The sequence below is a fragment of the Petaurus breviceps genome, unplaced genomic scaffold (assembly GCF_028583685.1).
Source record: "Petaurus breviceps papuanus isolate PSGF00001 unplaced genomic scaffold, PetGlider_PUasm1.0 387, whole genome shotgun sequence".
NCBI classification, from domain to species: Eukaryota; Metazoa; Chordata; class Mammalia; order Diprotodontia; family Petauridae; genus Petaurus; species Petaurus breviceps.
This window is the reverse complement of record NW_027186308.1, coordinates 1,064,922-1,092,723: the sequence shown is the minus strand read 5'-3', so window position 1 is coordinate 1,092,723 and position 27,802 is coordinate 1,064,922. Positions and strand designations below refer to the sequence as shown.

Below are 27,802 nucleotides of genomic sequence, written 5' to 3'. Positions count from 1 at the left end.
AAGCACATACACACACTCAAACACACACAAACATACACACACTCACACACACAGATACACACACACATACACATACACATTTCCATGACCACCAATACTTCTTCCTTTTCTGGCACATCTGGACAGAGCCATTCAAATGTCCTTCACTTGAGTCAAGGTGGACTTGAAGTCTGGAGAAGGCTAAGCCGGAATCTGACTGCCTTCTAGAAGGAGTCTATCCGGGGGCTCTTCTTTGTCCCCAGCCAGAGGGGAAGGAGCCAGGCCTGAGTCAGCCTGTTCTGCCACTCCTTTCCCACCTGCAGTTGCTATTGCCCCATTAATCCAACACCATTAATTAAGCACCTACTGCAAGCACTTGTTTTCAGTCGTGTCCAACCCTCTGTGGCCCCACGGGGGGGTTTTCTTGGCAGACATCCCCAAGTGATTTGTCATTTCCTTCTCCAGCTCATTTTACAGATGAGGAAACGGAGGCAAGCAGGGCTAAATGACTTGCCCAGAGTCACACAGCTAGGAAGTGTCTGAGGTTGCATTTGTTTTTCTTTTTAAATTTATTTATTTACTTTTGGTTTAGAACGTTCAGTTCCACACTCTCTTAAGTTTCACATTTTCTCTTCGGGCCCCTCCTCCCCCCATAGTGGCATGTAATCAAATATAGGTCCCACATTGAACGTTAGTCATGTTGTCAAGGATTATAACCAATGGACTGAACAATGAAAAAGAAGGGATAAAGCAAAACAACACACCACCCCCCAAACGAGAGAGAGCAAGCAGTTTGCTGCAGCCTGCATTCAGACTCTTTCTCTGGGTGTGGATCTTCCTCTCCGGCATGAGTCCTCTGGAGTTGTCTTGTAGCCTTGCATTGCTGACAGGAGCCCAGTCTGTCAAAGTCAGTCACTGCACATATGTTGTGTCTGTAATTGTGTATAAGTTCTCTGGGTCTGCTTTCCTCACTCAGCCTCAGTTTCCATAAGTCTGAGGCCAGATGAAGTCATGAAGATGAGTCTTCCTGACTCCAATCCCAGTGCTCTGTCCACACCTGCCCCATTGTGTGCCCTACATCAGCATTTACTAATCAGTAAACATTTCTTAAGGACCTACTACGTGCCGTCTACATAAATATTTCCATAAACATTATTAAACACTTCCTAGACGCTGCACCATTTATTAGATAATATTCCCAAATACTGGTTGACTCACCGATTCTTGGTTAACCACTAGATGTGGGATGTTAGTATTTACTAGTCCTAATCACCACACCAGGTCTTGTGCTAGGCACAAGAGTTGAAAAGAGCCCCTGCCTCCAGGGAACTTCCATTCTCTCTCCAATGCTACTGGGGCAGGGCCACCTCCCCACTGGGACATCAGCTTCCTACATGTCCTTCCTGCCTCCAATCCAGCCCAGGCATCACTCTCAGAATCCTCTTCCCAAGGCCGGGATCCTGTCAGTTCCCTCCAGCTTCGAAGGTTGCTGGGCTTTCAGTATCCTCTAGACTTCTGCCTACCACAGGCTTGGAAGTGGCTGCAGAGACAGAGAGGGCTTGGGTCGCCCTTTCCTCTCCTAGTGCAAAGAGCAAAATAGGGCCAAAAGGAGAGGAAGAGGAAGGAAGGGATAGAGCAGCACTGGAACCCCACCCCCTCCCCAATCTGGACCGGAGGCCCTGCGGAGTGGGGAAGCGCCCACAGCAGACCCAGGGCCTGGGGGAGAGAACACTGGCTCTAGTCTGGAGACCATCCTTCCCAAGCAGTCACATCAGTCTGGGGGCTCCAGTGAAATGACCCAGCCAGCTTCAGTAGCACCTAAAGGGCAGATTTATGCCCTTCCCCACCCAGGGAATCAGAGACTAAGGGGGCATCAGACAGCATCTATGGACCTCGAGTGGGAATGGGACCAGGGACAATAGTGCCACAGGCAGGTAGTGCTGGGACATCCCGACTTTTCATCAGTCTGCCATCATCACTCCTGAGGTTGGGGGGCAAAGGAATCAGCATTGCCCAAAGGGTTCCAGCAGGACTGCCCTAATAGTCCCACTACCCCATCCTGTCATCCCATCATTCCCCTCTGCACCTGTCAGAGTGCCCAGGAAAAGCAAGAGACCACCCCTCTGATTATTCAGTTATTAACGACCATGGATGTCTCTAAGTGAAATGGACTGCCATGGAGGTGGTGAGTTCCCCGTTACTGGAGGCTTCCAGGAAGAGGCTGGACAGCTATTTGTCGGGAGACTATCCAGGGGACTGCAGTTCAAATCCTGGTTGGACAAGATGCTTCTGCGCTCCAGTCCCGCTCGGAAGTCTGGGCCCCAGCCGCAAGCTGAAAGGCTGGACCACTGATGGATGAATTCTTGTGACCTTGGGCATTCAGGACCCTGCACTGGGCGAAGGAAGGAGCAAAGCCACAAGGGCCAGGGGTACTGAAGGGAGAGGCACAGGGGGGACGAGGGCAGAGAGAGAAGAGCGGGGAGCAGCGCGCTTTCTGGTGACGGGACAGGCGGCGGGGAGGGGCCGCGGCTCCTTGCCCGGGGGCGCGCTGAAGGGCAGACGGAGAACAGAGCGGACTGAATTCCCCTGAGCTCCCTCCGCCTGGTCCCGATAGAGCTAAACGGGCCATTCTCCAGCGCCCTCGTGCCCTCTAGTGGCGAAGGTCTGCATCGCCCCAGTAAAGCCCGCGCTCCTTCCCGTGCTTTGTCTAGTCAAGGCTTTACCGATACTAATTCATTTGATGCTTACCACCACCTGGGAAGGAGATTCTGCTATTATCCCATTTAACAGCTGAGGAAACCTCGGCAAACTGAGGCAAAGTGACTTGTCCAAGGTCACACAGCTTGTAGATGTCTGAGGCTAGATTTGAACTCTGGTCTCCCTGACTCTAACTTGGGCTCTATCCACTGTGCCCCCACCCCTCCTCTAGGTTCAGGTGCTTGACTGATGGGGAAGTTGTTTGTTTGGGCTTTTAAAAATTTAGGTTGTTTTCTTTTTTTTCTTTTAGACACAAATTGCATTTTGACTTTCATTTGCAGCCCAAGTGCTCAAATATGCCAACAAGATCACAAACAAAAGACCATCAGACAAAGAGGAGAAACTAAGTCAAGACAAGGGAAGCAGCATTATTGAGGGCCTACTGTGTGATGTCAGGCCAGGGCTCCCTTTAGCAAAGCCTGGAGGCAGAGCCTAGGGGGGTGAGGAAGAGGAGGATGCCGCGCTAGGGAGCACTAGGCATGGTCTGAAAAAGCTGAGTCCAACAAGCCACGGGGCCCCCCGACAAGGCGAGTGCGGCCTCAGGCCACCTCAAGAGAGGTCACCCCGTCCTCTGGCCACCCCTGAAGTCTTGTGTCGGGTTCCCACCGCCTCCTTTGAGGAAGGGCATTGATCAGCCGGCAGAGTCCAGAGGGAAGGTCCGTGACCCACGAGGGTGAGCTGAAGATGAGCTGAGGGTGTTTACCCGAGAGAGGGGAAGCTGAGGGGGCCTTTGGGTGTCTTAGGTTAGGTGGCAACTCCTTTTTGGATATGGGTTGGTTTGGATGATGGCTCAGGTCTCCCAACTCTCCAGGTCTGTGATTGGCTGGCGTCCCTCCTCCCTCATTCTGTCCCCCGACTTCGGCATATTTATGGAAAACCATGGCTGTGAATCCCAGGTGAAGGGCAGGCCCCTAGGCTGGGGAGATCGGCATCTTTCGGGGATATCCCATCCAGAAGGTCCGATCAGGCCCCTGGATAACTGGGCCTCACTGGCTGATCACTTTGGCTTCTTCCCTTTTGATTTGGCCGTTTGATTTTTATAGTTTTCTTTTGGCTCATTTAGCAATGATTAAACAACCTTATTGGTCTTTTTAAAAAAGTATTTTGTTTCTTAATTCAGGTTTTTGCACTTTCAATTGTCCCCAATCTTCCTTCAATACTAGGGATTTCTTCTTTTAAGCCTACATTTGAGGTACTGATTGGTTTTCAAATGCTTTTCCCTGTAAACTCACATCATTAGGGTTTTTTTTTCCTCAGTGGTGAGGGAAAGCATTCTAGAAATAGATGTGCTTTTGTTTAAAAAAAAACTGCTTTAGCTAAGTTCTGTTAATTTTGGCATGTTGCCACATTGTTGTCATTATCTGAAGATTTTTTTTATACCTTCCAGTGCTCTAGAGTCTAGGACTATAAATTATAGAGAAGGCATTAACCTGCATAGGTAGTGAGTTTACCCACCTGGGAGTTCCTTATCTATGTCAATGAAATCAGTGGCCCAGTCCAGTTCCTATTTGCTAAGAACTTGTTTGTTCCCACCTCTCCCCAATCTTATTTGTGACCTTTCACTGTCAATCACCATGACCTTACTGAAGGGAATTTGGTAATTGGGGCAAACCCCTGGTTGTTTTGACATTCTCTGGCGATGAACCTTTAAATGGATGGTCCAAGCACACAGCCCAGGAGATGAAGAGTACAGCATGTCAAATCTCCTGCCCTCTCTGACAATCCCCAGACATTCCACTCCCATCTTTTATTAAAACCTTAATATCGACCACCAATACAATCAGTTCAACCTGCTTAGCAACTATTGACATGTGAATTAATCCATTTCAGTGCCTAACACGGTTTCCTTTCACTCCCTCAAAGCATCCTTTGTCCTTCATTATTATTAACTTTGGTCTTTCTGGGTACTAGTTCTGGGTCAGCTTTCCCCCTTGGAATTAAGCACATAAAAGGCTTTCCAGATTTCTCAGTATCCCTAGAGATGGTCCTCTCAATTGAATTATCACATTCCTTCCCTTTAATGAACCACAAATTATTTAACCCCTCCCCTTGTGTTAGACACTTTGGCTGCCTCCAGATCTTGTTTTTGGTTTTTTGCTTTGTTTTGTGATTATTTGCATCATTGCTCAGAAAAATCTGTGAACAGACAGTTCTTTCTTTTGTTTGCAATCACACATTCAGGGTATGTTCATTCTGCCCTTTATTTATCACAAATAAAACATCATGCACCACCAAGAACATTGCAAAGACGTTTCCTAATAAATGACACCACCTACAAGCATGTGCATCATTAATTACGAGTAGGCAGAAAGCAGTTGGCCCCACCCCAATCCCTTCTTCCCTCCTCTGAGATGCTGACAGAGTAGAAAGCTTTCTCTGGATTTTTGCTCTCCTACACTAATTCTCAGACCCCCAACCCAGTTTCCCCTAGAGACAACTTCAGGCTTTCACTATCCACCACGGTTATTTCATTCTCTCAGGGTAAGGACCTCCTTCTTTGGATTTACTCTCCTAGAGTCTTAGCTTCGGACTCCGGTTGATTTACATGGCAAAAGTCCCTGACTAGCTTAGCCTCTACAGGAATTACCCAGAGGCATTTTCTTGGGCAGATCTGCAAGTTAAAGGCTCCTTCTAGTGGCAATTCTTCCTCTCATAAAAATATTTGGAAACGATTCAGAGATGGGGAGATAAGAGTGTTTATCCTTGTGTATTATTACTAGTTGAGTTAGAAGATTCTGGGGGGTGAAACTGAGTTCCCTTGCATTGTCTATATGTTAGGATCCAGTTTTGTCTCTATTTAGATTTGGGTGAATTCGGGAACTTGAGAAAAAGATGTTTTTTGTGACTGTAATTTTCCTTCTATCAACAGAGATCTGAAGTTTGGTGATTTTTCCCACCAAGTTACGTCTGTTATTTCTCATGGAGAAAGTCTAGTGGTCTCTAATTCTGTATTCTATTCTTGAGCTGAACAATTCTGGGAAATGGTCTCACTTTAAATGGGTGTGTATATTTTCTTATTTGAAACTGAACAAGTACCAACCAATATGATCATTACCATATACAATGAAGAAAAAAAGGATTGTATATGAAACAAAAAATCTATTATATACAGCTTGTGTTTTTAAAAATGAGTAATAAATTTCAGTTTCCACAAACAAATTCCAATTTCAAAGCTGTCCTGCCTCTGTTTCCTTCTGAACTCCTTTCTCTTTGCTTCTTTGTACTATAACTATTTCAATAACCTTCTTTCCTTCTTTTTACTACATCTATGAATAGCCCCCCTCTCCCTTCAAAATCCTTGACCTTATTAAAAGAAAGAAGAGAAACTCATAAGCAATAAGTAGTCAAGCCCCCCACATCCCTGTGTTAGCCATTTCTGAAAATGTCTGTCTCTGTAGCTTGGCTTCCACTTCTCAGACAGAAGTTGGGTGGTCACGGGCTTCGTTATGGCATCCGCTGGGGTCCCCACTGGCCGTTTCATTCAGGCTATTTGTAGCTATCAAAGTTGTTTTTATATAAATTGTTCTCTTGGCTCTGCTTACTTCAAAAACATTTTTCCAGAAATGGATTCAGAGAAACCCAGGTTTCTCTGAATCCATTTCTGGCAAATTTTCTTCAAAAAGTCCATTACACATGACAGCTATGTGCTCTTAATGTGCATTTTTAATAATCTCATGATTCCCCGCAGTGATCCTAGCCTTCAGATGCAGAGGCAGCTAGGTGGCCTCAGTTTCCTCATCTGTAAAATGGGGATAATAACCTTCCAGAGTTCTGAGAATCAAGTGAGATCATCTAGCAAGGTAGCTGGCACATGTGTAAACATTAGAAGTTTATATATATATAATTATATATATATACTGCATAGATGCTTATTGTGTTTGCCCTTCCTTCTCGAAGAGGACCATGGTGTCAGGGAGATGAGGACCTGACTTGCCCTTAACTTGGATTTGAGGGAAGGAGGCTGTGCAAGGTCCTGGGCCTTACTTTCTCCTCCAGAGCCATCTGGTCCATGGCCATCATCATTCATCAGGACAACTGGAGATGACCCAGTAAATACTCAATGGTAACTGCTTCTCTTTTGGCCAGGAAGCCTGAGGGTCCTCTCCTCCCAGTGAGATGTTTTTTCCTTTCTTGATTAAAGGGGTGTATCAGCAATGCCATATTCACAATGCCTATAGAGATTACAAATATGCTGATATAATTATCCATTACAAAATACGTCATGTTTGCCATATGAGGAAATAAACTAGAAAATTTATTAAGATACCAAAAGACTGAGTCCCAAAACCAGAAAGTGAAAGCCATCAGAGTAGTTATGATATTGGCACAGGTAGATAAAGTAGAAAGCACCCACATTCTCAAGCCTTTAAAACAGAACAGGCTACCTCAGGCAAAGGTCCTCCTCTCCCCACTCACAGCAACCACCCAGCATCCTGGAAGCACGCTCCCAGCAGCTCCGGCCCCTGGCAGTCCTCAGCAGGAGTCCTTAGCAGAAAGTCCTTAGCAGTCCTAACTCAAAAAGGGCTTCGCGCTGCCACTGCCTCTGCTGCTGCCGCCGTCACCACCACCACCAGCCAACGCAGGAACGCTAGCTTGGCTTCCGCTTCCTCTTGCTCCGCCCCTTCCTGCTACGTCAGCAAGTCCAACGGGGCATGGAAGATCTTTAAATCCCATAACCCTTACAAGGGGCCACCCTCTTGAATAACTTCTTAAAGAGGCCTCTTCACTGAATGGGTGTCACCTCACTCTAAGTGAGAACCTCAAAAGACCTCAGCCTAAAAGGGCCAGGGTGTCCCATTGCATCCTGGGCCATCTCCCTTTGTCCAAATGAATATCTGGACCCAGATGGTTCTGGAGGTGAAAGCGAGGCTGGGGACCTTGCACAGCCCTGCCTCACTCAAATCAAAGTCTACTGCAAATCTCTTGTCATCTCCCTGATGCTATAGGCCTCTTCAAGAACAAAGGACAAACACAGCAACTAATACTTATTACCTCACCTCCCACTGCATGCTACTGAATGATGCTCCAGGAAGTCACAGCAGTGTCTAGGGTCTACTGCAGAGGGCCCTCCAAAGCCACTGCAAATCTGTCTTTCCTTCATGCCTAAAGGAAGCTGCTCCATACTTTCTCTCCTAATCTCAAGCACCAGTCCCCTGGCCCCTCCTCGCTCAGAAGGGGACCAAGACTACTTTGCTAAGAAAAGAAAGTTTTCTACTCTCCTTCTATCTAGCGTCAAACCTGCTTGAAGCCAACACCTTCCCAGTTCCTTCCCTGCAGTTTCTGATGAAGAGGGGATTTTTCTCTTGGTGAACAAGGCCAACCTCTCTCCTGGGGGCTTCTTCCCTTACTCTGGGTCTCCTCCTGGAACATGTTATTGGACCACACCCCAGACTTCAGTGTCTTTCCATCTGCCTCCTCACTCCCTGCTGTTTTTATTGTATTTTATTTTTTGGAGGGGGGAAGGCAAGGCAATTGAGATTAAGTGACTTGCCCAAGGTCATACTGCTAATAAGTGTTCCATGTGTGAGGCTGGATTTGAGCTCAGGTCCTCTTGACTCCAGGGTCGGTGCTCTATTCACTGAACCACCTAGGCTCTCCAATCTCTGCTGCTTTATAAATCCACTAGGTCCAGCAAACTCTGGGTAAAAGCCATCTACATTCAAGCCTCCCCTTTCCCCTCCCCCCACCTCTCTGGCCCCTTTCTTTCCCCTGGCATCGGGCCGCCAACACTTTCATTCTCAATGGCTCTTCCCCAAGGAATCTACAGTGTCTACCCTGGTGAATATGATGGCCTCTCCCCAGTCCCCTTCCTCCTAGGCCGCTGCAGGCTAGGACACTGTTCCTCTTAAGATACTCTCCCCTTGGTATTCCTGAAGCTTCTGTATGATCTCTGTGCAGATGACTCCCCAGTGCAGAGATCCAGCCTCAGCCTCTGCTCCCCTCTCCCCACACTGCCCTCCCCATTATGGTGTCCATCTACCTATCTATGCACGTGCAGCCCCTCTCCCAATAGAAGGTTCCACTGGGGGCTTCGTAAGCCTGGGGTCTAGTATTGTGTGTGGCATGCAAGAGGCGCTTAATAAATGTCTGTCAAAAAGCACATGGATAAACCCCATTCCCACATGACCAACTACTCACCTTTTGGCTGTTTCCAGCTGGATGCACTGAAGACATCTCCAGCTCCACAGGAACAAAAATAATTCACCATGTTCTCCTCCTCCAGCCCATAGCTCTGCTGCCACTAGCTAACATTTAAATGACATCGGGCTAACTGCTTTATCATTGCTGTCTCTTTGGATTCCCTCATCCCCCCAGTAAGGAAAGTGATGCTTTTGTCCCTGTCTCACAGACGAGGGAACGGAGACATCTGAGTCCAGCAGCAAGACCAAGGCAGGATGCCTGCAGCGGTATCATTGTCGAAGTCTGAAGAACTTCCGAGTTCTCAGCACCTGCTTCGTGAACAAAGTGTTCCCATCTGCCCACTCCTCTGGAGGAACTCCTCACATGCTTGGGTAGACGCCCCCACAATGCACAGACCGACTGGAGGCCTGTCAGTCCCCCTCAACCTGGTGTAGCTGCAGCAAATGGACAGTGAACTAGAGCCAGGACTAAGCCCAAGGAAGGAGTGAGCTGGGCTGCCGTGGGGGCTGGGTGGCGTTCCTACCCACCCCCAATCTACCTGAGGGCCTGACTTTCAAACCCCAGTGTTCCCAAATTGTGTAGTCCTGGATCAGGGCACCTGGCAGCTGGGAGGATTACAGCTACTAGGGACCCAATGGGCATTAGGAAGATGGATGGTGGGCACAAGCTGGCTGTTACATAGTACCAACTTCAGTGCAGGGAGGGGCAGGGAAAAGGAGGTAGCCCGCACAGGGGGCAGGATTTTAAAGTCTAGAAAGTTGGGAACAGAACCAGGAGGGATATGAAGGTAAGCAATGAGCCTGGGCCCTTCCCCCAATGGAGGTTCCAGGAGCTGGTGCCCGTGTATGTGCAGGAACAGGTATGGGCATGTTTTAGAGAGAGATCAGACCATGTAAGTGCATATACAGGGGTGCGTGTGGATGCGTGTGTGCATGTGTATGTGTGTGCGTGTGCGTGTGCGTGTGTGTGTGTGTGTGTGTGTGTGTGTGTATTTTAGAGATAGATTGGCTTTGCATCCTGGAAAGACCAGGACTGTTTCACAAAACTTCATCTAACTAACTGACCAAGAATTGGGTGCCTCTTGGGTTCCATCAGACCAAAGGACAGAGCCACCACAGATGGAAACATCCTCAGAAATCACAAGCACATCAGAGGCTGGAGAAGCCAGGAAGGTTTCTGGAGGACACTCTGTTCCCAGCCACCCCCAGCCTAGCCCGCCCCTCCGGAAGCTGGAGAGGATGAGGCTTGGTCCAGATCCCGGCAGGCAGCATTCCTGCTTCTTCTCGTCCAGGATAAATGGATATTATTATGATTTAGTAATACTAACCTCACACTTCTTATAATACTTTGTCACTTAACAAAGAGCTTTCTTCACAAACCCTAAAGGGAAGCCTGCATGTGTATAATAATAGATAATATAATATAATACATAATATATAATTTGCGATAATTCCCCAAATCTTCCCTATGGGGAACCTGAGACCCAGAGAGTTGAGATGGTTTACTCAGGTCCCTTGGAGTTCTGATTTGACAGAAAGCCTTCTGAAGGTGGAATGGCCCTCCTCTGGCCCAGCTGACCGGCTCATTAGCTCCATAAGTAGAAGGGCGTAGAAGCCCCCTGCAGCCTTACTGCCCTGCCTACCCAATGCCAACCTCTCTTTCCATCCTCCTGGACTCACCTTTTCCAGGCAGCCAGCGTCTCACTGACCTGGCCTGGGCCCCTCCTAACAGGGAGCTCTTCCCACACCCACCACCCACACCTGCCTCAGACTAGGCTTTAACACTTCAGAGATTCACACATTCTGTTCTCTGGAGGCAGATGAGGCCCCAGGTCTCCATGCCCAGCCCTTAGCTCTCAGCTTCTTCCAGGATTTCACAGAAGCCCCTCCGTCTCAGCAGGTGCTACTCAGGATTCATTCACCTGGCTCAGACCTGCACGCTGCCCCATCACTGGCCAGGGCACAGCTCTGTGCCTCCCCTCCCCGAACCCCCAGAGGACTCAGGAGCCACACCTGGCCGTTTCCCCCTCGAGGACATTTCCAGCATCCCATGCCTTCTCTCCTCACTTCAAGGGTCCTCCTTCAAGAACATCGAAGCAGGGCACTCCTAAGGAGGCTTATCGCCTCCAGTCTGTCCCTCAATTTAATCCTTTCAACCCACAAGTGCCAAAGCGCAGATCTCATCCCTGTGATCCTCTCTCCCTCACTCTGTCCATTCCTGTGGCTCCCAATGGCCTCTCCCATCAAAGATGAACTCTGCTCTTTGCTTCGGACTCCAACGCCTATTTCCCCCCTCCCTGGCCTTTCTCCCCCTGCCCAGTTCCCCATGCTCAGAATGCACCCTTTCTCATCTCTTCCCCACAGAAGCAGAGAAGGCTCTTCCTGGTCCTGACCCCGCAATAGCTGGTGCCCTTCTTTCCCAACTCCCTGGTCTATTTGGGCTCTTAATGTCTGTGCTCTGTGTGTGCGGGACATGTATGCACTCCTGTGTGCGTGTGCATGTGCATGTGCGGGCGTGTGTCCCTGTGACTAATGAAAGTTCCTTGTGGGTAGAGATCGCAGGGTTTTTAATAGCACTACCATGGGCACAGCACCTGGCACATAGTAGGTGCTTAATAAATGCTTCTGGCTTTGATCTCTCTTGATCTTCCGTCTTCTTTCCAAGTTTTATCTGCCCCTAAACGTTCGATCCTGCACATTTCTCCCACAGCCTCTGTAATGAGAATGTAAATTTTGAAGATCTTCCCTGCCCCTAGGCTGGTGTGCACCTGAAGCCTGGGGTGGGAGGCTTGTTTTTCAGTAGATACTTCTTGATTGGCCAGTGAGTCAATAAGGTTGTTACATTCTCTGAGCCAGGAGAAGGCTATATAAGCCCTGATGTGTAGCTTTGTTTTGGGACTCACTTTGAGAAGTATTCTGTGATTTGATCTGAATTCTGGGAAGCCGTTGTTGAGAGTCCCCCGGCTTTGAAAAACCCAGAATGTGGAAACCCAGATGTTGACTGGGTATGGTTGTAATGGTTGGACAGTTTGGAAATCTGTCTACTTGATGTTTCTGTCTTGATAATTATGCCTGTATACTTTGAGGTTCAGGGTGCTGACCTTTTCTCCTGAACAAGGTAAACGATATATGTCTGACTGATTAAAGTAAGCTTGTTAACCCATTTTGAGTTGCTTTCCTTTGGCAAAGCAGATCCAAGAACCTGTGTGAGCAGGCACCCTGGGGACTCTGGGGTGCTTGCTGCAACAGCCTCTTCTCTCCTCTCACACCATCACCCGATGGAGCCCGGCACTGCTAGAGTCTCCTAGACCGTTGGGCTCCTCCTCCTCCTCCTCAGGTCCGCTTTCCTTCCACAAGCTGCTGCCAAAGGGAGGCGCCTAGCGGCCATTCCTCTGCACCAAAGCTTTCCAGGCCTACCACAGCCTCTGCCATCAAGACAAAGTCTGTACCTAATGTGGCATTCCAGGTCTCGAAGGATCTCCAATCAGCCCCTGTGGGGGGTATCACGCCCCTGTTCTGGGCCCTGGAGACGATCCTGCACCATTGTCAGCTAACATTAACATAGCTCCTACTGTATGCCAGGCACTGGTGATGAGGTATGGGCTCTGGGAGCCCCTTTGACCCCTCCTTGATCCTTGAAGTACAGGCTCTGGGAACCTCCCTTGGACTCTTGATTAAATCATCTCATTTGATGAGGCAAGTCTGTTACTAGACTTCCCACCCTCTGCTACTAGACTTACTAGACTCCCCCCCCCCCAATCGATCCACCCTTGAACTGGCCTAGCCCACCATTGTTCGTAGTATCCAGCTACTTCCCACCCTTAATCACTCATTGACGTCATTAGCTCCTCCTGAAGACCCTCCCCAAACTCGTCCCCTAGACCACCCCTAGATTCCTCCCACATCCTTCTGTATATAAGACCCTATCCTGTCTTCAGGTTTGTGAGAGCGCCTTAGAATGATCTAGCACAGACTTACTGTGTCTAATACAAGCCAACTTTTAATAAACTTTACTTTTCTTTGGCCGAGAGAAGACTTGAGTCTCCAGAGCAACCCTAACCCATTTAGTGGGTAACCTCTTCACCGGGCTAAGCTTTATAAATGCTGTTTCACCAGATCTTGTGTGGGCTGTATTGGCCCATTATGCTGAGGAGAACAGGCAAACTGTGCGGCCCTCGAGGGGCTTACAGTCTCCCTGCGACGACCTGGCAGGCTGCTGGGAAGGAGATACAAAGTGGATACAAACGCGCTACAATGTAGCTCTAGGGGCTCGGGAGGCACAGCCGCGCTCCAGCTCAGCTTTGAAGGCAGACAGGTTCCCTCCGCACTGCCTCAGTCTCCCCCTCTATAAATGTGTCCTCATGAAAGAGAGACTTGGCCTGGAGACGTCGGGGAGCCTTGGACAAGACGTCGGAGCACACCCGGCTCAGGCAGCCCTGAGGTCCAGACCCCGCCCCCTGGTCGGTTTTCTGGGGTCAAGGGCCACGGGCATGTGCACAATGCATCTGGCAGACCGCTGAGGTGGGGGAAGGAGACAGCGCGGTGCCCTGTGCCCTCTACGCGTGCGCAGCTCGGGGCAGAGGTGCGCCGGAAATGCTTGTGTCCCGAGCCGGTGTGCGCCGGAAGTACATGTGCGTGTGCCGGAAGTGCGTGTGCGCGGCGCGCCCCTGCGGACATGGCGGCGGAGACGCCTCAGATCCGGGCCGCCGCCGGGCCCCAGAGGCGGCGGCTGCTGCTGCTGCTGCTCCTCGCGGCCGCCGCCATGCCGCTGCGGGCTCAGGGAGACGAGTTCCGGCCCGGCCAGTGGGGGGCGGCGGCGGGGGGCGCGGCGGCCGCGGCGCGGGGGCGCAGGTGAGTGGGGGCCGGGCCTCAGGGTCAGCGGTTGGGAGTAGAGGGGGAGGGAGGGAAGGGGAGAGGGCGGGGAGAAGGGGGCCTAACACCCCCTTCCCGGTCCCCCTTCCTCCTTTTCGGGACCACCCATCCGCCCCTGCAGCCCCCCAGGACCTATTCCCGCCCTTCCTAGCTCAACTGCTGCCTCCTCAGCCCCGGCCCCTCCCTCCCTCCTGTGCGGCCCCTCCCCCTCCCTCCTGTGCTGGTTCCCGCCCCCTTCCCCCTCCCTCCTGTGCGGCCCCTCCCCCTCTCCCTCCTCCCCCTCCCTCCTGTGCGGCCCCTCCCTCCTGTGCGGCTCTTCCCCCTCCCTCCTGTGCGGCCCCTCCCCCTCTCCCTCCTCCTCCTCCCTCCTGTGCGGCCCCTCCCCCTCTCCCTCCTCCCCCTCCCTCCTGTGCGGCCCCTCCCCCTCCTCCCCCTCCCTCCTCTGCCCATCCCCGCCCCCCAGGACCCACCCGCCGGCTCCCTGTCCCCAGGTACCTCCTGTACGATGTGAACCCCCCGGAGGGCTTCAACCTGCGGCGGGACGTGTACGTGCGCCTGGCGTCCCTGATGAAGGCGCTGCTGCGGTGGGAGGAATGGGCGCTGGTGCTGCCGCCCTGGGGCCGCCTGTACCACTGGCAGAGCCCGGACATCGCCCAGGTCCGGATCCCGTGGGCCGAGTTCTTTGACCTCCCGAGTCTCAATAAAAACATACCTGTAATTGAGTACGAGCAGTTCATTGCAGGTAAAGTACCGGCGCCCCGCAGCGCCCGCGCAGCCGAGGAAGGCTCCGGCTGCGGCCCGCGGGGGGCAGACACAGAGCGTGCCAGGCGCCGCCCTGGCCTCAGCCCGGTGGTCTGGGGCGGGCTGGGGAACAAGTCACCCAGTGAAGACCTTAAAGGGTGAGGCCGTGGAGGGAACCCCCCGAGCCCATCCTCCTTTGGGGAGCCTTCCCTTTTCCACCGTTGTTTCTTCTGCCTCCTGAGTGACCCTGGGCGAGTCACTTACCCTCTGCTGGCCTCAGTGCCCTCTTTAAAATGACTAGCCGGCTTCTGGGGGCTTTTCCACAGCGGCCCTTCGGATACAGAAGCCGCTGTCAGGTCACCCTGGTGTCCTCCAGAGGCATGAATGGGGGCCCTGCACCATGCCGGTTACCTTTGCCCACCCAGCCTTCATGTATCTTGGTGCCGGAACTGAACCTTGTGTCCTTGATGTGGTTTGGGACTGAGGTCCAGGAGGAGTCCCATGTCCCTGCCCAGGCCCGGATCTGGGCCAGTCCTGCTGCCCCTAAAGATGGCGCACCCCCAGTTTGGGCTGTTGAGTCCCACTCTGCCTCATCCGGGGAGTCCACAAAACCTCCCAGGCCTTTTGGAGAGGAGCTTCTGTCCATAGCCACATCTCTGTCTCCTACTTGGAACGTCAATTCGGAGTGGAAGGCTGCGTTTATCCCTATGAAGTGCAATTCCTATGAATCCTTATGAAATTCCACCTTGGGTTTGACCCAGGTTTCTAGGCCACCCACACCTTTTTGGAGCCAGACTCTGCCCAGTGGGCCAACTCCCTCTCCTGGCTTTACGCTTGCCATTTTTTAGTTGTTGATACAGATGTTCAACAGCACAGATCCCTGGGGCACCTCACTGGTGACCTTCGGGGCTGATGTCTGTATCCACCTAACTATCCCCCTCTGGCCCCTGGCTCTCTGTCTGATCCAGTAGTGAGATTCGGCAAACCCCCGAGGTGCCCATCTGCTTACCTGAGGCTGATTGGGCAAACCCACGAAGTGCCCATTTGCTTACCTGAGGCTGATTGGGCAAACCCCCGAGGTGCCTATCTACTTACCTGAGGCTGATTGGGCAAGCCCCCAAGGTGCCCATCTGCTTACCTGAGGCTTGGTCATTGATTCCCAGCTGTTTGTTTATTCGCTCCTCCTTGATGACTGACCTTTTCTATGCATCAAAGGCATTCCCACTAGCCTATACTTTACAACCTCCATTCTCTCCTGCTTTAGCAATGATTTTTGCCCTCGCCTCGTCCCAAGGTCACCCACCATGACCCTGGGAATGCCTGCCAGCTCTTCAGTGATCTTGCCTGTCCCCCCGATGAGCTGGCCTCCCCCAGGGCAGCTCTGTCAGTAGAACTCCAGGTCTGCATTCGGATCCCTTCCTCAACCCCTCCTTATAGTAAATGACCCATCTGCCTCAGTTTCTTCAACTATAAGACAGGAATAATCATTACTTCTTCCTTGGGGGCTATTTGTGAGTGCTTTGAGGACATTACAATGCTGTATGAATGCCAGCTGTCGGACACCCGCTTCTACCCTCGTCACCATTCTCCTTCTGCCCTCTTGAGCTCAGAGATCACTCTGGCAGAGAAAGCAGGAACGCAAGAGGAGTTCCATCTTCTGTCCATCGTCTGCCATCTTTGCCCCATCCGCCCCGGCTGTCAGGCTGTCCTAGTAGATGTAGAAAAGCCAGAAGCTCCCGTTCCTTCCAGTCCTCAGTTTGGTTCATCCAATCAACCCAGAGAGGAGGGAGGCAGGCTCTTCAGGGCCTCTGGCATCTTGGTCTCTGCAGCCAGGGCCCCCAGGAGTGGTTGAGGTGCCCCGTGGGGAGCACGGCGGGGCGGGGCTTGTGGATTTGGCTGAGGAGAAGGACGAAGGGCCAGAAAGTGGCATACAGGCAGTCATTGTAGATTGTCCTGTGCCATGTTTGAAATTAATGTCTGGTCTTCAGTCTCGAATTGTAGAAGGTGTCTTGGAGGGCTTTTCCTGCCCAGTTTTGAGGCATTTTCTTTAGTGCTTCTTAGTTTGTCCCCCTACACAAAAATGGATGGGCAAAGTTTTGGAAATTCCGCAAGACTTAACCGTCTTCACAGGGGAACAGGGCGCCCTTCCCTATTGCGTCTTAATGCCAGCGGCTTCTTTTTCAGAGTCAGGCGGCCCCTTTATTGAGCAGGTGTACGTCCTACAGAGTTACGCAGAAGGCTGGAAAGAGGGGACCTGGGAGGAGAAGATTGACGAGAGGCCGTGCATCGATCAGCTGCTGTACTCCCGGGACAAACACGACTATTACCGGTGGGTAACCAGGGCAGCCCTGGAGCCTTCTGGTCTGCCGGCGTCGGCCTCGGGGCTGGCCATTGAAAGTGCTTGGGCCAAGGAATGTTTAAGCCCAGAAAAAGGAGGCGTCTGCTAGCCTTCGTGGCCTGCTTTGATCTTTTAAAGGAGGATTATTGTTCCTTCGCATCACATACTTTATTCACAGTCTCTCTTCCTGTAGGGATTTTTGGAGCAAGTATCTTTTTTTTTTTTTAAGGCAATTGGGGTTAAGTAACTTGCTCAAGGTTATGCAGCCAGGTGTTTCTGGGTGGGTGCTAAGTGTCTGAGCCCGGATTTGATCCCCAGGTCATCCTGACACTGGGGCCGGCGCTCTTACTCGCTGAGCCAGCTGGCTGCCCCTGGAGCAAGTATCTTTGACGTGATACACTTAAAACTGGAGCCCTGAAAATGGGCTAGTTCTGTCTCATCGGTTCTCCTCCTCCCTTATTTTGCTGATACTTGGTGCCAGTAAATTCAGCCTTCTAACTGAGACGGAAAATGAATGGAAGAAGCCTCATTGATCCGACTCAGGTTTTCTTTTCCCATTGATCTGAACCAGCAGAGAAGAGATTTCACCAACAATGGGCCAATTAGTGCCAGCCAGGACTCCCCAAACGATGGAAAAGATTCGGTTTTGTACCATTGCAGTCCTTGGTTCTGGCCTCCAGGAGCTATGGCAGGGGCATTGGAATGGTGCAGCCACTTTCCAGAATGCCGGGCTCCCCCAGGCAGCAGGCTATCCAGGGCTGAGCCCTGTGGCCCATGGGGGGGGGTGGTTCTCATAGGAGTAGGGGGAGAGCAGGGGCCAGGACGCACACCTCTGTCTGTTTTACCCACAGAGGATGGTTCTGGGGCTATGAAGAAACAAGAGGCTTGAGTGTTTCATGCCTGTCAGTCCAAGGCTCCGCTTCCATCGTGGCCCCTGTGCTTTTGAAGAACACGTCGGCCCGGTAAGCATCTGGAATGGCTGGTCACTCAGTCAGCATCTGCTGGATGTTCTCCATGGAGGGGAATCCAAGCATAGAAGTGTCTGCTTAGGATGTGCTGGGCGGGGCAGCCCTTGAGGTCCTGCCCTGCTCCAGATCTCACCTGCCCTTGGCCCCAGGAGGTGCTGGGGGGACGAGGGCGAGGGCAGGGGGAGTCCAGGGTTTGTTTCCTCCTTGGAGCAGCCTCCTGCCTGGCTAGGGCCTCGACATATCCACAGAGAAGAAAGGAGAGCAGGCTGAGACAGATCATTGGGGATCAGACCATTCGGGGCTCTCCCCCAAGGCAGAGGGGCATCAGCTCTGTGGAACAAGTGTGCAGCCGGGGCTGCTGTGTGGGTGAGGGGCTGGGAGCACCCACAGCACCCGGGTCACACTTCTTTCAATGGTGTCTAAGAGCTCTCTGAGCCAGAGCGGCAGTCCTGGGTCATAAGGAAGGTGCAGTAGAGGGGCAAGTCAGCTCAGGTGGTGTTTGTGGCCAGGTGGAGGGCCTGGCGTGCCTCCCCAGGGAATGGGGAGCATCTTTGTGTCACAGGGAGCCTGTAGAGGCACATGGAGGAGGCCCCAGCCAAGGGGGGTCCTTTCTGTGGAGAGTAACAGTGCAGGAAGGAGAAGTTTATTTGCTCCGTTTTTCCTTTCCTTGCTGAGCCCTGTTTATTCCACCCATTTCTCTGTTTTGAGGAAGGTCTGACCTGGACTCTTCCCATCCATTTTTTGTTTGGTCTCCAGCTCTTCCCTCTGTCTCATGGGCTGACTGTGTGGAGCCTCCGACCCCGGGGTCCCTCGAAGGGAGGGAGTGGGCCTCACTTCTCCCAGTCTCCCCAGTGCACCATGTCTGTGCTCCACGGTAGCAGAGGCGGAGTCCTTGCTTCCCATGAGGTCTTAGTTGTGCCCTCACAGAAAGGCACCTCTCTTCTTTTTCTCCAGCCTTGGTGCACCCTCCATTTCTCCTCTTTTCACTCTGACCTGCTGCTCACTGTACTGAGATACATCCCTAGAGCTCAGGTGCTGAGAGAGACTCTTGAGGTCATCCAGGGCACTTGTCCATCTGCTCAGCTTGGGAATGGAGCCTCGACCCAGGGGGACTTCCCCACAGCTCCACAGCCAGCCTTGGTGGTGGGACCTGGGGGAGATGATGTTCTCAGGCTCCCTGCCCCTCCCTCTCTTGCCCTACACCTCCCCAGGACACGGGGCTGCAACTTCCAGGGCCTTTTCTGAGATAGTGCCAATGAGGCCTGCACCCTGGGATCTGAGCAGGGAAGAAGGTTCCCCTCAGAGTCTCCCTGCCTTTCTTTTGGGCACATTTTGTATGTGATTTCCAAACTCATGGCATTCCCCAATTCTCTTGGCCATGACCTGTGAACTAAAATGTCACTGGTTAAATGTTGAAGCCTAGAACTGTTAACCGTTGGGTCTGGGGGCCCCCAAACTAGAACTGCTGCAGACAGGCCTGATCCCTGTGTATAAAGAGTATGCACTTTGGTGAGCAAACATGTGCTCATTGATGTCAATGTCGTATGCTTTCAGCCCTCATCTCCCATGGGGAGGTGGCCTCACTGCTGACCGAGCGATCCCATCACATCCCATCTCCTCTGTCTTCCCCCCTCCCTCACTTATCCCCCATCTCTCCATCTCTACTGGCTCCTTCCCTCCTGCCTACAAACAGGCCCACATCTCCCCCATCCTGAACAAAACCTCACTCGGCCCTTCCATCCCTGCTCACTCTGGCCCTATAGTCTCTTCTGATTTTGTGGTGAAACTCCTCATAAAGCCTGTCTACACCAGCTGCCTCCACTCTCTCTCCTCTCACTCTCTCCTTAACCCCTTACAGTCTGGCTTCTGAGCCCACCATTCACCCACACTACCCTCTCCACAGTGACTGGCGATCTCAGTGGCCAAGTCTGGTGGCCTCTTCTCAGTTCTCGTTCTCCTTGTCCCCTCTGTGGCCCTGGATGCTGTGGGTCACTCTCCTCCCACATACTCTCGCTGCTCTACGATTTTGGGGACCCCGCTCTCTCTTCTGGTTCTCCTCCCTCTCTGACCGCTCCTTTGCTGGACCCTCCTCCCAGTCACAGCCTCTATCCACACATGTCCCTCAGGCTCTGCCCTGGGCCCCCTTCTCCTCTCCCTCCCTGTCCACATTCAATATGGCACCAAAGCCTGTTGATGTCCCATCTGCAGTGCACCCCCATAGTTACCACTCTGGTGTAGACCTGTGTTATAGCCATGGCTGCTGGGGAGGGTTTGCCTGCCTCGGGCCCTTTCCCCTCCAGGCCAGCCTCCACTCAGCCACCAAAACCATCTTCCTGAGGAGCAGGGCTGACCATGTCACCTCCTAATAAGGAAAGCCCCGGGCTTCCCGTCACCTCCAGGAGCCAATGCGGAGTGCTCTGTTTGGCTTTTAGAGCCCTTCTTCACCTGCTCCCTTTCTAGTCTTCTCACACTCTAGCCCCTGACGGGTGCCCTTCAGTGTCCCAACTCCCGGCTGCTCCATGAGCAAATGAAGGCTCTGACCACTGAGCTCTCGGGCTTCCTTCAGGTCCCTGCTGAAACCCCTCTTTCTCCAGGAAGCCTCTCCGGTCCCTCCGAACTCCAGGGCCTTCCCTCCCTGTCTCGTCTAGGTCTTGCTTTGTACAGATTTGTCCAGGTGTTCTCTGTTAGATGGGGAGCTTCCTGAGGGCTGGGGCTCTTTGGGCCCCTCCTACATATGTGTTGATTGGAGCTCTTCAGAACTATTCCATTGCGATGATTCAGATGTTAAAATGTTAAAACGAAGAAAAGATGTTAAAGCTACCTGTCACTAAGTGACCTTAGCCCTGGGCTAACAACTCCTAGAATACAGGGGCCTTCCTGCCACTGGGCATGTGACAAGGCTGGGTTGGAGTAGAGGATTTCCCATGGAAACCTCATCCTGTGCTGATCAGTGGAGAACACTGGGGAGTTTGAAGCCTTCCCTCCATCTCTCCATCTCTCCCTCCCTCCCTCCCTCCCTCTTTCCCTCCTTCCATTCCTCCCTCCCTCCCTCTCTAATTCCCTCTCTCCCTCCCTTTTCTCCTCCTCCCTCCTCTCTCTCTCCCTCCCTCCATCTCCCTCCCTTCATCAGGGATCGCTGGAGGGGCTGGGTAGCAGAGCAAAGCACTTCTGGGATGGGCTTTGCCAGTCTTAAGGGTCTTTTTTATTTCCCCCGTGGGGAGATTGGGGGGGGGGGTGAGGTAGGAGGCTTGGGCTTGAATAAATAAGCATGAATTTGATTATTTTGTGAAAGAAGAAAATATCACCTCTCTCTCTGTCTCTCTTTTTGAATTATCTTAAACTAGATCAGTGATGTTAGACCGGGCCGAAAATCTCCTTCACGACCACTATGGAGGGAAAGAATACTGGGATGTGAGTATCGCCTGGGCTCACACAGTTTGATACAGTTTACATTTTTGCTTTTTTTTTAAATAGTGCCAGCAAATTGGTCTCTAAACCTGGCCCTAGTTTATTTGCTGTTTTGGCCTGACAGTTAGTTGATTGTAAGCCATAGCCTGAGAAAGCAGAAGGCAGAAAGAATTCCTTCTGCTTGCCTTGAAAGGTCTTGGGGGCTCTGGAGGTGAGGGAAGTAGCACTGTCCTTCCCCAAAGGCCACTTCCTAGGATTTGGAGCTGCACACTCAGAGGACGCCTTACAGCCCTCATGTTACAGGTGTGGAAACTGAGGCCCAGGGTCACCCAGGAAGTGAGCAGCAGAAGTGAGTTCTGTACATTGTAGTATTCTAGTCAGAGAATTTTCTTTGGAAAGAGGCAGGCCCTGGTTTGGGTGACAGGCCCAAGTCCCTGTCTGGTTCAGAGCTGCACTCAGCAAGGATGCCTTCCTAGTGAGCCTTTCAGCTGGTGGACGGTGTCGAGCCTTCTTGCTTTGCTGCCCTCACTCTTCGACCCAGTGACATTTTGGGGGAGGCTCCCTTTTCATCCTTTGGAGCCTGGCTTCTGCTGGAGTTGGCTAGTCTGAGTGGCAGCCTCGGACTGACCACTGGCCAAGCTGTGCTGTGGGGATGTGGGCCTGGCTCCCCCATCGTGGCTGAGTCACATATAGAGGCAGGCCACAGGGTACGCAATGATCCCTGTGGTGAGACTGGCCCACAGTTGCCAGGGCAGTCAGATTGTGACCAGCGTTGTGGCTGCCATGCTTCCTGCCCAGACGGGCTGTTTCTGTTGTTGGGGTGGTGACTGCATCACTACCTGTTTTCCCAAGTGCCCTTCACCCCGACCCCAGCTCTCCTGGCTTCAGCACGTGTTACAGCCCCAAGGCAGGTGACCGGCTGACACTGGGGGCTGGGGGGAGCCCAGACCTCTGAACCACAGGCTGGATGAGATTGAGGGCCAGGGCTGCTGAGTTAAAAGAGGCCCGTAAACCGGGTGCCTTTGGCAGCCCCCCGACAAGGAGGCTTCCAGCCCCGAGTCCTAGTAGGTGGAGTCCAGAGCTGCCTCAGTCTTACTTGGATCTGTGATTCTGGGCCGTCTTTCAGGCCCAACTCAAGCCCTCTTAGGGATGGATGACTTTTTTCCTTGGATTCTTACAAGGGTACATTGTGCTTTGATGCCTCAGAAGGAGAAGCAGAGTTTTCTCAGCCCCTTTAAGATAAGATAACATTTACCGTTTAAGTCACAGGAGAATGAACAGTAAGAGCCCGTGGGTGCCACAGCATAGGGAGGGTAGTGAGGGTCCAGAGTGTCCAGAGGCAGGCACCGGGGAGGAAGGGCCTCGAGACCAGGCTGTCAAACAGTCAGCCTGGAGAGGAGGAACCTGGAAGAAGGAAGACTCATAGTCAATTATGTGAAGGCCTGTCCATGGTTGGCCCCATGAGGGCGGGAGCAGGAGCCACCAGGGTGGATGGCTTTGTTGTCCTCATGGGGAATGGGCTGGGCCTCCCTGGAGCTCTGAGAGTGGATTCTGCCACTTGTCAGCTGTGTTACAGGGGGTGGATGGGACTAGAAATCCCAAGAGAACCACAGAAAAGAGATTCCTTTGTGAGCTTTATGCTTTTGATGTGATTGGGCTGATGGCAAGGTGTATGCAGCCGTCTGTGAGCCCTTGGCCCTGTCCCGATGGACAGGTGGACTGGAGGGGGCTGTAGTCCTTCCAGAATGACTGAGTTCCATAGCCAGCTGCCCCTTTATTACTGCTGAGCACATACATTAGAATCAAACAGATGACTGTTAGAATTTTCAGGTAACCTGGAGCCCCGCGTGTCTACAGGACAGCAGCAAGAGCTTTGGACATCACCTCACATGGAAACCTGCTCAGCAGAACTCTGTGCTGAGTGCGTTTTATTCTTTTCTCTGAACACTGATTCTTTTTGTGTGAGTGAGGCCCTCCCTTCTGCAAATACTTAATACCCACCCGTGTTCTCTCTCTCTGTCTCTGTCTCTCTCTGTCTCTGTGTGTGTCTCTCCCTCCCTCTCTCTCTTTCTCCCCCCTTCTCTCTCTCTCTCCCCCCTCTCTCTGTTTCTCTCTCTTCTGTCTCTCTCTCTCCCTCTCTCTCTTACTCTCTCTCCCCCCCTTCCTCTTTCTCTCCCCCTCTCTCTGTCTCTCCCTCTCTCTCCTCCTTCTCTCTCTCTCGCTTGCTCTCGCTCTCTCCTCTCCACCCTTCTTTCTACCCCTCTTTCCCCCCAAAGGCTCCTGACATGAACATGGGTCTCCAGCTTCAGGAGTTTGAGGTCATGAGATAAGACAGCGCAGACCTCAGAGATCTGGGGTGGAGTGGGGAGTGCGAGGGGCCCAGGATGAGGGGAATGGCCTAGGCAGGGGCAGCTGAAGGAGATGATAGGTCTTCATCTGGTCTCTGCTCTGGTTTCCCGGGTGGGTTTCCCAGTTCAGCTCAGCGGCCCTGAGGGCTCAGCAGCAAAGCAGTTCAGATAGGAATACAGTATGTGGAGTAATTCTTACTAGGCTTGTGGGATCAGCTACTGGACAGTGTCCCAAAAGTCTTGGTGCAGCTGGAAGCTTTTCTTAGCTTCAGAAGTAGAAATGCTACAGACTTACAGGAGGCAGCATTTGAAAGGTCAGCTGTTGACATTCATTTTACACTTGTTTTGTGAGTTTTGAATAATTAATTGTTATTAACAATTTATTTATTTATTTATTTAATGTTAATAATAAAAATGTTATTTAACAAATAAATCAGGGCAGCCTGTCCAGTATGCATTGTGTGTGCACCAGCCAGCGCCCTTTGCTCAGACCAAGGCTTGGTAGGGGAGGCCCTCTCCTCTCTCCTCCACCTCTTCTGTAGGGTCATGTCCAAGCCCCGTTTTTTTTTTTTTTTTTTTTAAAGCAATCAGGGTTAAGTAACTTGCTCAAGGTCACATGGCCAGGTGTTTCTGGGTGGGTGCTAAGTATCTGAGCCCAGATTCGATCCCCAGGTCATCCCAACACTGGAGCCAGTGCTCTCACTCACTGAGCCACCTGGCCGCCCCTAAGCAATCAGGGTTAAGTACTTGCTCAAGGTTACACGGCCAGGTGTTTCTGGGTGGGTGCTAAGTATCTGAGCCCAGATTCGATCCCCAGGTCATCCCAACACTGGAGCCAGTGCTCTCACTCACTGAGCCACCTGGCCACCCCCCAAGCCCTGTTCTGTGGATGGTCCATCTTAGGGTGAGGAGCAGCTGAGGGAGTGCCTGGAGCGACATCGAACGCAAGATGGCTGCGATGTGTGATTGGACTGGAAAATGCAACCGTGTTTTAAGCATTTAAATCCTACCCTTTGGGGTTCAGATAAGCTTGTAGTGGTCACACCTGTAGGTCTCACTAGAACTTGTCCGTCCTGGTGCCAAGGCCTTTGCTCATCAGTGTTTGCATCTGACAGACCCGTCGGAGTATGGTGTTTGCCAAACACCTTCGCGTGGTGGGGGACGATTTCAGAAGCAAGTACTTGAACTCCACCAATGACGCGGACAAGATCACTTACAATGAAGACTGGACAAAGATGAAGGTCATTTATGGCAGTGTCTTCTCCTTCCCTTGGAGGGTCCTGTGCAGCTCCTCTGATTCCTCCCATGTTAAACCCTCTGTCCTTCTGCCATGGGATGTCACCCAGTTATGCCCACAGTCACCACCATTACTGCATGATCCTCCCCAGGCCAGCATCCCAGACATGATGACTGCACAGTCGTCACCCTCCTGGGCCTTCAGGGGCCAGCCCCTGCCCGTGTACCAAGCTTGTGAGATAGCAGAGGTCAGAAGTGCGCACGAAGGTGCGGCCTCATCTTGTGACAGCCATCTTGTAGGTGTTGGGCGCTGGCCCAGGGTCACCACCTGGGGTGGGGAGCACCTCGGGACATTTTCCATTTCACTGCCTCAGATTGAAATTGCTTAATTAGCCACCAGGGGCTCTTTATAAATGTCTTCCCTGTCATTACTCCTGGTTGTCAGAAGACAGGGACAGATTTAAATAAATGAGAACCAGCTTCTCCCCTTAATCCTCCTCTCCTTAAATAAAATGGTTCTGTTGGCCAAATGCTCAAGTTGAACTGAAGCCACCTTGTCAGGGGTCCTGGGCCCCTTTGGATGTGGCTGAGCTGGGCTGAGCTTGTGCACAAAGGAAGACTGCAACATTGCTGTGGTATTCCGCTTATAGCATGTGCTGGTTGTTCTCTGCTAGGTAAAGCTGGGCACCTCCTTGGGTGGTCCTTACCTTGGAGTACACCTCAGAAGGAAGGACTTTATCTGGGGTCACAGAGAAGATGTGCCTAGTCTGCAGGGAGCAGTGAAGACCATCCGGAGCCTCATGGAGACCCACAAACTGGACAGAGTGTTTGTGGCCACCGATGCGGTGAGGAAGGGTATGTCGTACAGGATGGTGAACCCCGGGGGTCTCTAACAAGGCCTTGCTTTCAGTTGAGGGGAGACCTGGGCCATCCCTTAGACTCTGGAATCTTGTTTTGCCAAACCTGCCACTAATGGAAGGAAGCCTGGGTTGGTTGGTTCATTTTTAATGTTTCCTCACCTTCTCCCCCAAGTGGAAGACCTCCACTGGCTTTCGTGGCCCTGGGTCCACTTCTTGGTGGCCCGTTTGTGTTTGGCCAAAGCCTCGGGCCTAGTGGCTCATGACTGGCCTTGTCCTGAGTCCAGAACCTTGTCGTCTCCTTTCAGAATGTGAAGAGCTCAAGAGGCTGCTTCCGGAAATGGTGAGGTTTGAGCCCACCTGGGAGGAGCTGGAACTCTACAAAGATGGTGGAGTAGCCATCATTGACCAGTGGATCTGCAGCCACGCTCGGTGAGTTCTCTCCCAGCCTGACGGCGCATCCGTCCCCTCCCTTCTTCACCAGGGGGCGCCTCGTCACTCATCTTTGAGCTTCCAGACACGTGCAGAGCTGCCCCATCCTCCTTGATGGAGCCCCAAACCCTGGCCAGCTCATGGGGTCATCGGCGCTCCCTCCCCTCTCTCCCCTGCCACTTCCTGACCCCTTCAAGGTTCCTGGCAGTCCCTTCACTGCTGACCTGTCACCCTCTGGGACCTTTTGGGCGCCTTTGTGCAGGTTTCAGCACTTAAAGCCAGCCCCTTTCCCCACTGCCTTCTCCCCACTGGCTTCTTGGACTTTGGTCCCCCGGCTCTCCTTCCAGCCCTCTGAAGGCTCCGTTGTCTCACTTGCCGGCTCATCCCCCTTCTCCCCCTCAAGCCTTTCTCAGGCATTTCATCAGCTCCCCTGGGCCCAGTACCATTTCTCCTTAGGTGCGTCCCCCGAGCTCAGGCCCTCACTGTTGGCCTCTTGCTGGGTGTCTTCTGGGCAAAGCTCTGCCTGCCATGGTGCACAGAGCACAGGCTGTGGGGTCAGGAAGACTTTGATTTGAATGCTGTCAAATGCGCTAGCTCTGGCACCTTGAACAAGGCCCTCATCCCTCTCTGCCTCAGTGTCTCCATCTGTGAAATGGGGGTGACAATAGCATTGGCTTCTCAGGGTTGTGGGTGAGGCTCCAACAGGACTCAGAGACATAAGCTACTATTGCTTATGTTGTCGGTAGGGTGTCTCTCCGCTGCAGCAGCCCCTGAAGAGACCTTCCTCCTGACTTCTGTTTCTTTTTTTTTGGGGGGGGGGGGTGTTGAGGGACAGGAAGGAGACAGAATGACTCCATAGTCACAAGCCTGGGTATAATCACCTAGTGAGGGATGGAGGAAGGCCAGCCTCTTTCTTCCATCTCTTCTGCCTCCTCATTGCCTCTTTCCTCTTTCTTCCCAACTTCTCCCCCATTTGCTTGGACTTCAGATTCAAAATTTCCTCTTCTCCATTCCTTAGAGCTATAGCTTCCCCAGGCACAGAGCTGACCCTAAACCAGGAGCAGCACCCTCCCCTTTGCTTCCCGGCCTTGAAGGCTCCAGACCATTCCCAGACTCAGCACTCTACCTCATGGCTCTAGGCTGTTATCCTCATGCCCAGGACACACCTCCCCCCCTCCTTCCTTCAGGTACCCCCAGTCTCTCCCCAGCCCCAGAAGATAGACTGAATGATTATGATTCGATTGAATCTGCCACAAGGAGGGAGGGTGTGACTGACCTGGAGTTGTGGTGTGAGGCAGGAAGAGGGGACAAAGGAGAAAGCTCTGGGTTTGTGGTAACTCTGTGTGTGTTTGTGTACACATGTGTGCATACATGTGTGTGCTTCTCTGTGTAGGGGTGTGTCCATGTATGAGTGCATGTATGTGAGCACGTCAGTATATGAGTGTCTAGGGTGTGTGTGTGTGAGAATCCCATCAGGCAGCTGTCATGGCTCTGCTCTCATCCTTCTGCAGATTCTTTATCGGCACCTCCGTGTCCACATTCTCCTTTCGGATTCATGAGGAGAGAGAGATTCTGGGCCTGGACCCCAAAACAACCTACAACCGATTTTGTGGGGACCAGGAACAGCAGTGTGAGCAGCCCGCCCACTGGAGAATAGCCTACTGAGGGGGCGCCAGTGCCATGCCGCGCACCTGCAGCCAGGCCCAGGGCCGGCTTGTCTCCATCA

At 52.3% G+C, this 27,802-nt stretch overlaps 1 protein-coding gene across 1 annotated transcript; it reads left to right on the top strand.

Moving 5' to 3' along the window:
• Positions 1-12,859: 12,859 nt before the first annotated feature.
• POFUT2 (protein O-fucosyltransferase 2) lies at positions 12,860-27,802 on the top strand. Its single transcript, XM_069100302.1, has 9 exons — positions 12,860-13,727; positions 14,240-14,490; positions 16,674-16,818; positions 17,679-17,789; positions 21,140-21,206; positions 24,667-24,792; positions 25,462-25,642; positions 25,953-26,076; positions 27,588-27,802. Exons 1-9 carry the CDS (start codon positions 13,228-13,230, stop codon positions 27,739-27,741), a joined length of 1,659 nt encoding a protein of 552 aa, XP_068956403.1. The 5' UTR covers positions 12,860-13,227; the 3' UTR covers positions 27,742-27,802.